The 12,462-nt window shown below is 40.3% G+C and overlaps 3 protein-coding genes and 2 long non-coding RNA genes across 8 annotated transcripts in view; 1 reads left to right on the forward strand and 4 right to left on the reverse strand.

The window, feature by feature from the left end:
• The window catches only part of LOC127536259 (uncharacterized), an 8,581-nt gene extending 7,444 nt beyond the window's left edge, over positions 1 to 1,137 (reverse strand). Inside the window, exon 1 of the long non-coding RNA XR_007945251.1 lies at positions 591 to 1,137. This is a non-coding gene — a long non-coding RNA (uncharacterized LOC127536259). The remainder of the gene's footprint in view (positions 1 to 590) is intronic.
• The window catches only part of LOC110947454 (BOLA class I histocompatibility antigen, alpha chain BL3-7-like), a 349,371-nt gene that overhangs the window by 238,414 nt on the left and 98,495 nt on the right, over positions 1 to 12,462 (forward strand). The gene's annotated exons all lie outside the window — the stretch shown is intronic.
• The window catches only part of LOC110946460 (major histocompatibility complex class I-related gene protein-like), a 204,188-nt gene that overhangs the window by 117,268 nt on the left and 74,458 nt on the right, over positions 1 to 12,462 (reverse strand). The gene's annotated exons all lie outside the window — the stretch shown is intronic.
• LOC110969857 (major histocompatibility complex class I-related gene protein-like) overlaps positions 1 to 12,462 on the reverse strand; it is a 273,081-nt gene that overhangs the window by 90,598 nt on the left and 170,021 nt on the right. Inside the window, exon 7 of one of the 4 annotated variants that reach the window (XM_051956041.1) lies at positions 4,377 to 4,394. The exons of 2 other annotated variants lie outside the window; for them this stretch is intronic. In XM_051956041.1, coding sequence (XP_051812001.1) covers positions 4,377 to 4,394 — 18 coding nt within the window. Of the gene's footprint in view, positions 1 to 4,376; positions 4,395 to 4,959; positions 5,023 to 12,462 lie in introns of all 4 variants that reach the window. One more of the 4 variants, XM_051956042.1, reaches the window with a different exon arrangement.
• Positions 2,196 to 4,303, reverse strand: LOC127536261 (uncharacterized). Its single transcript, XR_007945253.1, has 2 exons — positions 4,260 to 4,303; positions 2,196 to 4,093 (listed from the first exon to the last, which is right to left on the reverse strand). It is a non-coding gene; the product is annotated as an uncharacterized LOC127536261 (long non-coding RNA).

Raw genomic sequence — 12,462 nt, forward strand, 5'->3', positions numbered from 1 at the left:
ATGTAACTTGTCATGCATACACACAGCCTAATTTTTATTGGGTTTATACCTTTTCACTATTTTTTATCATTTTAAGTTTTATATCCAAAAATTGTATTTATTCCAGAGTGAACAGGAAGAACGTAAAAACTGGACACCAGTCAAGAACAACCGAGTCTGCTCTGTGCATTTTGTTGATGGTGCACCTTCCACCTCCTTTCCAAACCCTACATTGAATCTAGGTAAAGTGGCAGAGCCTTTTGCAATGTAGTGTTAACTGGGAATTTGTAAGGGTAGCCTTGATGTAATGTATTGTACTTTTTATTGGGGGTGGGGGTTTGAATATCTGCCTGTTTAGTCATTAAAACAGGGTTTGCATTTCAATCTTACTGACATGCCTAAGGTTGCATTTTTCTTCATAAATTGTTTACATCTGCATATTATTGCATATTTATAACTTGGACACATTTACTATTAAAGGCCTAATTCTTTCAGTGGCTTAACATGACTCATAAGTGGAACTATGCTTTCATAAAAGAGAAGTAATAATCACCCAGATTACATAATTTGGAGGGAGAGAGCAGCTGGCTTGGCTGTAGTCGACTGCTCACCTGGAACCCGACAAGCCTTTGACACTCGCCGGGGCACGGGGGGAAGTGGACGGGGGTCCGGACCAGATTTAGATCTGCATGTATCCAATTTGGTTGTTTGGGCCAGTAAAAACTTTGTTAATCCATTCTGGTGTTGTTCCTCACAGGGAAAATAGAGTTCAGTAATGTTCCCTCAGTCAGCATTATTTTTAAGATCACAGTTCCGTAATCCTCAAACACTGCAGAAAAAGCAGTACTTTCGTCCATAATTCCAATAGAACAGTTATTCCTTTGCAGATCATGTTGAATCCCCCATCCGAGTTGCGTGATAAAATCCCCTTTGCTTAGGGCATTTCTACTCTGGTTTGCATCGAGCGACTACCACCCAACGACTCCCAACTTGCGTCTCGATCAGGTGTAATTTAAAGTGAACTGAACCTTTTGCATATGCAATGACTGCACCCTTAATTAACATAGCAATGATCTCATACTAAATTAATTTGAGCAATAACTTCATCTCTACCCTCTCCCAACTCGCACACTTGTACCATGCACCGACTGCATGGACACCTCCACTTTTAAGGAACTGAAACTATCTGCCCCTCGATCTGTCCTGTCTGCAGCTCAGAGCAGGCTCCTGATCAGGAAATGGAGAAACAGATGTCAGCCTCCAAATGTTGCTGGCATTCCATTGTGCAATCTTTTGGACAATGTGAACAGACTTATAAATATCCCTAATCTAGTTTGAGTTTAATCTTTACTGTGAACACTTGACCCTAGTTCACCTTAGCTCTTGACTTTTTATCTCATTACCAGGTTAAAACCCTTTAGTTTAACAGTTATCAGAACTCTTTCTAAAACATCTTAGTTTCATTGTAATCAACTCTCTTAAAATCATTCCCATTTCATAAAGCATAAGTTCCTCATTTCAGTCAAATCTATCAAACACATCAGTTTCCTATGGTAACCAAAAACATCATTTGTCACAGTGAGTTGCTGTTCCGACTTTGTTACTGCTTAAAACAAAGACTCTCAAGACAATCTTTCAAAAATAATCAAACCATCACTTTTTACAGTGAGACACTCTTCTGATTTTTACACTGTTTCAAAATCAAGGAACGTAACAAATAGACATTTGGTGAGTTCAAACACATCCATTAGGTTATGGCATAATCTGATCATAAGTCACAAGTTATAATATCACAATGTTCCCTTATTTAGCTGTTGTTCTGTCAGAGTCTCCCTCTTGTGGCTGATTCTGGGATCTCATATCTCCATGCTTCACAACACATCAGGTGCTTTAAAAAATGTCCACGTGTTATGTACGATTTTGGTTCATTTTAACTTTCTAGTGATGTTTTCTACACATTGCACTTTCCCCGTTGCTGCTGTAACACTGCAGATTTCCCCACTGTGCAATTAATGAAATCTTCTGTTTTCCTAATATTTAGTGTGTCTATTTTAGTTTATTTTTGCATTTTATTCAAAACACAAATTAGCTGTGATCAATATTTAAAAATCAGCTCTCTGCATCCATGAATTAAAAATTTTTGGTAGAAAAACCATAGCTTGCAAATTGGTACACTGGTCTGATTTTGACCCAAAAGCTGAATGTGGGAAATTAGATGAAAGTTATCAAATCAAAGTCTTTATTAGGTGAGCCAAAGGTAATGAACAGGTGATCTGTCTGCATAGAAACAAATCCAACTAAGGAAGCAGAAAAAAGAAAAGAGAAAAGAACAAACAACATCCAAACACTTAATATGCAGGTAAATATTTTGAAAAACAATAGATAAAAGTCATACAAAAGGAGTTACCCAAACCAGAAAACGCAAGGAAACTACTGTTTTTAAAAAAAAAAAAAAACATAGATAAGCCTCTACCTCACCCATCCATCATCTTTTCACCACTTAATCCTCATCAGGGTCATGGGGAGCTGGAGTCTATCCCAGCTACTTAGGGTGAAGGCAGGGGACACCTGGTCAGGTCACCAGTCTATCACAGGGCTACAGAGACAAACAATCACATCTGAATTCACACCTATGGGCAATGTAGAATTATGAATTAACCTCAGCATGTTCTTGGACTGTGGGAGGAAACTGGAGAACCCAGAGAAAATCCACGCATACAAACTCTAAGCAGAAAGATCCCAGGCTCAGGCTGGGACACGAAGCAGGGATGGTCTAGCTGTGAGGGGACAGTGCTAACCGTCAAGACACTGTGCAGCTTTATGCCATACGGGGAATCTATATTTAAAGGATCTGTGGAAGAACCTGTGGACTGGAGTTAATGATTCAATATCCGGTGTTTGATATTTGAGGCAGAGCACAGCAGATAACTGAGCAGGAGACATAAAGGAGAAAGAAAAAAGAGAGAAAAATACCACAAATACAACAAATACAACAGCAGCCGCTATGACACCAATATGTATTTGGACAGTGATGGCAAGCAAGTAGACATCGTTTATAATCTGTAAACCGTATGTAAGACAGTAATTAAAACACACCACTAGGTGGAGGTGTAGCACTGTATGTTGTTGTTGTGCTGATCCAAACATTACAAGCTGTCCTTTCCAAGACACCGTTGTTTACAAGTGTTCTGCAGAGGGCGCCATATTTCACTACATGTTATTTTTTTCCCCACTGTTGTTGAAGGTTGTCTGTGCATGAACAACTGGCAACAATTCAAACCATTCTCCATCACAACTACGACCCCTGCTGGCTGATCCTCTTCTCTCCGCATGACAACCTGCACCCAGATACACCAAGAAACAACACAGAGCAACACAGGGTTTGTGGAGAGACGTCCCACATACAGCAGACACATAGGACCTTTGGCTAACACATCCTTCATAGATATTTATCCTTGAGCAGAAGAAGCAGTCTATTACAGAAATGCAGAATGTGTTCAAACTGTGACAATAATCATATAAAGTTGCTCTTGTACCTGTGGCTATAGTGTTCCTCTGTGTAGAATTATGACCATAAAGTGACAGCTATATGTTGTTTCTTTTCCAGAGTTACATTGTGGGTAAAACTATGAGTTATTAACATTTAGAGTGAGTTGTTGAGATCAGATGTTTGAGTTTGAAAAGTTGTTTGTAGATTAACTGTTTCAATTTACTAATAATCAACACCTTATCAATAATATAGATTTGCGGCTCTGTTCTTATTTCTGTCCTCATGTTTCAGTCTCTGTTGACTGTGATTCCATAGAGGCTCCATCATCTGATGCAGGTTCCTTGTTCTTCTTGCTGGTTCTTGTTCAAGACATCTGTTTATTGAAGATCGTTCTTTACTCTTTGTTCTGCTGGAGAACTTAGAACCAATCAGATACGTCTTATAGTTCTCCATGATGGATAAGACACTAAACATTTAAAGTGTCCACATGTTTTGTTTCCAATTTGGGTTAGTTGTAGAGGCTTAATAATTGCAAACAGAATCAAATACGCTGTAAGATAAAGGTTTTGAGGGAATCCCAATTTCACTGGAGTTTACTCTCCTCCTCCAGCCTTGTCTGAGAGTCTGTCAGGACAGATTAAGAAATGAACAAGTTAAATTACTGGTCAGATGCGTAGAATTCATTATACATGACTAATTATCAGATACTAACAATTAAAAGGTGTAATAGGCTGGTGTTTACAGAAGAGCAAATATTATCAATGCATAGATGAAACAAGGACATACTCACTGTGATCGGTTAGGATCTGAATTACTGTCTGTAGAATCTGAGGCTAAAAAAAAAAGAGTTTAAAACCCAACAGATCAGACTGATTACAGATCGACAGTAAATATCAGAAAATCTTACTGTTAGCAGCTCTGAACCCTAAAACAAAGATGAGAGATGACTGTAGTTAAAATGATGGATCTATAATTTGCCATAAAGAAGTTTCACAGATTTCTGCTTTGAATGTGAAGGCAGGACAGCTGATCTTGTGTTACTGTGTACCGTTAGTCTTCTTTGTCCACATGAAGAGTCCAGTGATGCAGAGCAGCAGCAGCAGCAGACCTACAACTACTCCAATGACAGCACCAGCAGGAAACCCTGATGGAGGAACTGGAACCAAAACACAAACCTCAGAGTGCATCTGGACTTCAGAACAGGGATAAATATGTTTCATTTCTAGACTCCACTGTTCTGACTGACTTACCCCAGTTAGTCCTGATCACTGATTTGTCCAGTTTGGTGATGATGTCATCTTTGACACCAGACAGCTGAAACACACAGTCGTACTTCTTCCAGTCTTCAGGAGTGATTGATGAGATGTTCAGGTCAACACTCATCTGGAAGGTTCCATCATGGTTGGGGAGGATCTCTCCTTTGTCCACGTCTTCATGAAGCTCCTCTCCATCTTTCCTCCAGAACAAGTCGGCTCTGTTGGGGTAGAAACCTGTAGTGTGGCAGGTGACCGGAGAGGAGGGAGTCTTCTGAAGGAGAGACACTGAGGGAAGATCTGGAGAGAGAAACTGATGAGTCTTAAATGAACATGACAGATCTAAAGACTCTACTAGGAAGTGAGATTAGTGGATTAGCTGGTATGCTGAGCCTAAAGTCAGAGTTTTCAGTGTCAAAAAGTTGGTTCTGTTTAAACCTGATAGATCTCCATGGTAACTGATGCTGTGGAGCTAACCAGGTCCAGAACAGGTTCTGTTCAGAGTTCAGATTTCAATCAGCTGTAAGAAGCATCTCCCTTTAACCAAAGCATTAATAATAAGCGATTATTTATGAGTGATACAGATTCTCAGCTGAAGGAAATATTTCATCTGTAAACCTGTTGATCTGTACTTTACTAAAACCACTGAATGAAGACATTACAGTATCACACACTGTATGCATCATGTTGCCATGGGAACCCAACATGTATTTAGTTGGTGATGCAGAAATTATATAAATATGTTTTTATGTTTATTTCTGCTACTATGGCAGCTGATGAAACACAGATTAGAAATGTAATGAATTTATTAGTATTTACTACAGAGAATGTTTAATTAGAAACATTAATTTCATTTTGATTTGGCCTCAAATTACAGTGATATCCTGCATTATGTAACAGTGTCAGACCTGAATATACTTCAATACAGGTCATATTTACATATACACACGTGGACAAAATTGTTGGTACCCCTCAGTTAAAGAAGGAAAAACCCACAATTCTCACTGAAATCACTTGAAACTCACAAAAGTAACAATAAATAAAAATTTATTGAAAATTAAATAATCAAAATCAGCCATCACTTTTGAATTGTTGATTAACATAATTATTTAAAAAAACAAACTAATGAAATAGGGCTGGACAAAAATGATGGTACCCATAACTTAATATTTTGTTGCACAACCTTTTGAGGCAATCACTGCAATTAAACGATTTCTGTATTTGTCAATGAGCGTTCTGCAGCTGTCAACAGGTATTTTGGCCCACTCCTCATGAGCAAACAGCTCCAGTTGTCTCAGGTTTGATGGGTGTCTTCTCCAAATGGCATGTTTCAGCTCCTTCCACATATGTTCAATGGGATTCAGATCTGGGCTCATAGAAGGCCACTTTAGAATAGTCCAATGCTTTTCTCTCAGCCATTCTTGGGTGTTTTTGGCTGTGTGTTTTGGATCGTTGTCCTGTTGGAAGACCCATGACCTGCGACTGAGACCAAGCTTTCTGACACTAGGCAGCACATTTCTCTCCAGAATGCCTTGATAGTCTTCAGATTTCATCGTACCTTGCACACTTTCAAGACACCCTGTGCCAGATGCAGCAAAGCAGCCCCAAAACATTACTGAGCCTCCTCCATGTTTCACCGTAGGGACAGTGTTCTTTTCTTCGTATGCTTGGTTTTTGAGTCTATGAACATAGAGTTGATGTGCCTTACCAAAAAGCTCCAGTTTGGTCTCATCTGTCCAAAGGACATTCTCCCAGAAGCTTTGTGGCTTGTCAACATGCATTTTTGCAAATTCCAGTCTGGCTTTTATATGAGTTTTTTTCAGCAGTGGTGTCCTCCTTGGTCGTCTCCCATGAAGTCCACTTTGGCTCAAACAACGACGAATGGTGCGATCTGACACTGATGTACCTTGGCCTTGGCGTTCACCTTTAATTTCTTTGGAGGTTGCTCTGGGCTCTTTGGATACAATTCCAACGATCCGTCTCTTCAATTTGTCATCAATTTTCCTCTTGCGGCCACGTCCAGGGAGGTTGGCTACTGTCCCGTGGGTCTTGAACTTCTGAATAATATGAGCCACTGTTGTCACAGGAACTTCAAGCTGTTTAGAGATGGTCTTATAGCCTTTACCTATAAGATGTTTGTCTATAATTTTTTTTCGGATGTCCTGGGACAATTCTCTCCTTCGCTTTCTGTTGTCCATGTTCAGTGTGGTACACACCTTTTCACCAAACAGCAGGGTGACTACTTGTCTCCCTTTAAATAGGCAGACTGACTGATTATGAGTTTGGAAACACCTGTGATGTCAATTAAATGACACACCTGAGTTAATCATGTCACTCTGGTCAAATAGTTTTCAATCTTTTATAGAGGTACCATCATTTTTGTCCAGGCCTGTTTCATTAGTTTGTTTTTTAAAATAATTATGTTAATCAACAATTCAAAAGTAATGGCTGTTTTTGATTATTTAATTTTCAATAAATTTTTATTTATTGTTACTTTTGTGAGTTTCAAGTGATTTCAGTGAGAATTGTGGGTTTTTCCTTCTTTAACTGAGGGGTACCAACAATTTTGTCCACGTGTGTATGGAGTCTGAACTTCTGCGATAATGTTCGGTAAATCAGCTGCATTGATTGGTGAAATTAATATACAAACACATTTAAAAGTTTTTTGTTTTGTTTTTTTTTTACCAGTTTTTTACCACTGCTTTGCTTCATTTGGAGTAGCAGTGCTTTTTAAGGTCACATATTTTTATATTCCTCATTTTTCTCCATTACAATAACCTGCTGACTGAAGCAGCTACATATGATTGCATCATTTTGTACAGAAGAAGAGTCAAATAACAAGTTTAACATCTCCTTTTATGTGAATGCATGAAGTGGACAGCAGAAAGTCTGAGTTAACAAAGAAAGTTGATAACTACCTTCGTGTTACCTGTTAACTCTGACTGAGGTTTTGTTGAGCCAACTAACACAAAGAAAGCCCAGCTATGTCAAACTGGCTTCATAGTATACCTCTCTGGATGTGTTGTGTTTCTGTTACACATATATGCACACAAACATACATATATAACGTTTTAAAACATTTATTACAAGTACAAAGCAGTGTGAGAAAAGCAGTCCTGAGGCTTTTTCATTTTTTCCACTTAGGTGCAGTTCTGACACAGGACCAGCAGATGTCACTCTTCTGGTTGTGTCAAATGCTTCGAAGCAATGTGTCATTCTTGAAGCAGATGTGTCAAAGTGGTTCATTGCTTCTTGAAGCTTCGATTTCACCATCACTAATGATCAGCTTGTCATGATGACGAGCTGATCATTGAATCAGGTGTGTTGGAGCAGGAGGATCAGGCATTGGTGGTCGGATCCCGTCTCGGCGCACAGCTGGGAGAAGAGGCGAGATTTCAGGGGTCTTGATTTGATGTAATTCACCATCTGCACAGCCTGATCCAGCACCTCAGTCAGCTCCGAGGGCATGGTTTTGGCAACTAATGCCTCTTGATGCAAAATGCAGTGGTTTGTCACAATATGTGGGTTTTCTGCTTTTACCTTGGCAATGAATCCTTTCACTCTCCCCGTCATGCATGCAGCACCATCTGTGCAAAGACTGACGCAGATTGTTCTGAATATATTTTCTCCCGTAGTACGGCTTTCTATTTCTTTACAGAAGAAAAAAGTTTCTTTGATAGAGTCATCATCAACATATCTGATGTTTGCCAGGAGTTGGGCAGCCCCACTAATGTCAGTAGACTCGTCTATTTGGAGAGAAAATCTGCCGCTTGCCTGTAGTTTCTCTGTTAAATGTTGCTCAATGTCTTCTGACATGTCGTCTATTCGTCTTTTGATTGTATTATCGGAGGACGGCACTTTGGAAAGCTCATTTGCGGCATCTGGATCCAGCATGACACCTGCAATTTTTTGGCAAGTGGGGAGAATGAGGGTCTCCGCTATTGTGTGAGCTTTCTTTTGTTTTGCGATAAGCTCAGCCAGGACGTAACTAGCCTCCATTGCCTTTTCAGACACTTTCACACAATCCAACAAACGATGTTGCTGCCTCTGGTTTAGATCCCGTGCTCTTTTAAAGTAGGCTAAGTTTCTCCCAGTATGGGAGGGATGTTTGGTTTCCAAATGCCTCTTCAGCTTGCTCGGAACCATGTTAGCATTAGCTAACTTCTCCCGACAGAGAACACACTTGGGCTGGGGAGTGTTGACATCCCCGGTCCAAGTGAAGCCATATGACAGGTAACTGTCATGATACCGTCTGCTGACAGTTTTTTTTCTCTTTTCTTTCGGTGGTCGTCGGCAGTCTCTGTGCTGATGGTTGGTGGTTTGCTCTGCACAAGAAATCGCTCCATTTTCGCTCTCGTTTGATTTCCCTAAGGTGTCAGTCTCATAATTCCAACCTGCGCAACTGCGTGACCCGCGAAATATGAGTTCTCTTTGAGTTTTTTTTTCTGAAGAATTGTTTTTAGGTAGTTTGCCTCTGTATTATGAAATGAGTGTATACAAAGCAGTGATATAGTAAATTTAAAAAAAAAATTCTGTAATTGTGTATTGCAATAATAATGTATGGTTGTCACAAAATCCCACGGCACACCAGTGTGCCGCAGCACACCATTTGGGAACCACTGCTTTAAAGGCACTCGTTTAGTTGCTATCATGTCTAGAAGTTCGGTCGCAGAGTTCAGTTTTGTTGTTTAGTTTAGATTTTGTTTTAGCTATAACTTGGTTTTAATTGATTCTTTGAGTTAGCAGCACCCATCAGAACGGTTTTCTTTGTTTTATTACCTTTTCTTTTATTAATTATATCAATAAGCAATAAATTGCTTTACTTCAATAATACACTGTTTTGTTGCTTTGCCTAGTTGATCCTAGACAGCTGGATCGTAATATTGTCTTTGCAATGTTTCATTTTCACTGGATGCTCCTGTGGATAGAAACAGGTGAAGTACATAACTGTGTGTATCTCAGGTTGTGTAATTCTACCTGTTCCCTGAAGAAAATTCGTCCTGTACTGCACATACATCTTCAGCCAGTCGGGGTACATGTGCATGTAGTAGTTTCTATTGGTCTCCAGTCTAGCTTTGTCTGCGTCCCATCTGTGTTTGGTGATTAATGCCTCTGGTTTTGAAGCGATCCATGTCAGCGTCTGCAAGTCCAGCACTATGAAGTCTTCTCCATCATATCCAAATTGCTTAAAACCCCTGATTTCTCCAGTTTCATCATCCCATTCTATGCCACTCATTCTCTGCAGGATGTGGGCACCTGAGACACAGAGGAGATTTTATTGGTTTACTGTTAAGGCTGACTGACATGGACACAAATATCATCTCAACAATCTTTTGACTCACAGAAAACCAAGTGTGACTACCCACTAATGACCAAACGGGCAGACAGAGTGACTCCTTAGAACTGATGTTACCACAACGGGCTTCATTCAGTGTCAACAGTGTGGAACAGAGTTAAGTTTTCTGTTAACTTGTTGGGATGGTAACACAATTCATTTAAATGGTGGAAGAGGTTTGTTGTGTTTCCTGTCTTTGTGGGCAAAGATCTCCTGGATATCTTGCAACAGATTTCACTCTGCTGTTCATCCATCTTGATGTACAAACGCAGTGTGATCTCTCTTTGCTACAATGTCCCTATTTCGTGAAGATTTCATCCGTTTTTATGTTTTAATAATGCATGTGTTTGTGTTTTCCCTTTTTGACCCTATGTGCCAGCTGGACAGCCTTGTTGCTGTGACCTGACAGTGAGTGTGCAGATGAAGGAAGGCCATCATGAACAACAGAAAAATGGAAAATCATTATGAAATAAATTTCTATCATAATTCAAGAGCATTTTAAATTGATTTGAGGGCAGCATTTATCAATTTCATTCTCAGATTCCGTGATATTGTCTCTCAGAACTCTGCTCTCGCGCTCAAATTTGCTCTGCGCGTGCTCAAACTGTGTTCTCGCACTCGGTTACGATGCTGCTTGCGCAGATTTCTTGCGCTCAAACTCAAACTCTTCCTCTTGCTCTCACAGAACTTCTGTTCACGGATCTCTGCTCTGCTCTTGGATTTTTGTGTATCAATGCTGTCAACCAATAGAAGGCCGGCTAGCTTTGACCAATCACATTATCCCTGTTTGTATACGGTGCGTTCGCTGTTTTTCCGAGGAGCATCGCATACGGGTAGGCACTCTTTCAACAGGTTTTATCCACTCCCTACCTCCGGGACTGTAATAAATGTGATTTCTTTAATTTTTTTGACCACTGTTGGAATAAAATATCATTCAATACATACAACAGCGTCCGAGCTTCTCATTAAAATGGTTATATTGTATAATAATAGCGGCATCGAACACTGCTCTTTGAGGTGTGCTGGTGGAGAAAACAATGTCACCATCCTGAAGCTAGCGGGACAGCAGGTGGCTTGCTAAAATGGACCGGTGTTGTGCAATTTTCACACTCCCCGGAAAAATCTGACTCCCTCTTCGCGTGAACGCGCGCGACTTACGTTTCACTCTGTGGCCACTTGACGGGTTTTCTGTTGTACGTTTACTGTTTTTGCTGTTGTTTTTGGGTTAAATGTAATTAAGTACCGACCTGCAAATGTGTTTTCCTGTTAAATATGATTAGGTGACATGTTTCTCCTCCTCTTCTCATCCATATGTGCACACCCTGGCTGAATCCCAAACCGCACCCTACACACTATCCCTACACACTATCCCTCCGTTTGCGCGTTCCCGCGGAGGGCCCTCCATATTAAGGGCCGTCCCAAACCGCGTAGTGAGGAGGGAGAGTGGACTGTTCAGCCCTTAAACAGCGAGTCTGCATCGATGCTCACTCTGGACAACTTTTTCAGGAAGTGCAACGTCGAAATGGAGGAGGAAACAACATATTGATGCAAGTTCCACATGTGTCCATTATTTCTCCAACGCCTTTTTCACACTGACAGAACATCACAAAAAGAGTGGTGTAAAAAGATAAAACAAAAGAAACAAATCTTCTTCTCTGCTGACGTTTGATTTAATTGTGCATCCCCTGACACCTTAAAATTTGAACACAACTGACAGAATTCATTTGTTGGATTTGAAATGCCAGACAATAGGATTGGAAAACATGCGAGTGAAAAAAGTGGGATGCTTTCGTCTTCTGGAAGCAGCAGCGATCCTTGATAGTTGCAACCTGTGCCACAGCGCTACAGCCATGCACAGTAGGCGTCTTTGTGTTACCATGGCGATGACGTCTTCCGTTTTCCGGTGAGGCGACAGGGCATCCCATTCCTGACGATCGTATTTATACCCTCCCCCTTCAATAATAGGTGCCCTCCACAGCTGCGAGTGTGACTTCTTTTGGAGTGACACTCGGTAGTGGAGGGGGAGTGTGTAGGGGGCGGTTTGGGATTCAGCCCCTAAATGGCATCGGGGGGATCCTACGCGACTCTCAGCTTCACTCCTATGAGGACATCAGGACAGGACAGGGTGTAATCGCCAAATATTGTTCATATTCCATCAGTGTTCTACACGTGTCAATAAAATATTTGTTCACTGAGAAAACTTTATATCTCCTTACTTAAAATCGGACTCCCCTAAGAATGCAAGATATGGCATCAAAATATGTCTGGTACTTATGTATAAAGTCTTTAATATAAGTATAGTTCTTAAGTATAAAGTCATTTGTTATTGTTGTTATTTTTATTGGGCCAGTTAACAATATAATAGAATTGAATTTCTTTACTTATCCCACACCTGGGAAATTGTT

Source organism: Acanthochromis polyacanthus, chromosome 11 (genome assembly GCF_021347895.1).
Source record: "Acanthochromis polyacanthus isolate Apoly-LR-REF ecotype Palm Island chromosome 11, KAUST_Apoly_ChrSc, whole genome shotgun sequence".
NCBI classification, from domain to species: Eukaryota; Metazoa; Chordata; class Actinopteri; family Pomacentridae; genus Acanthochromis; species Acanthochromis polyacanthus.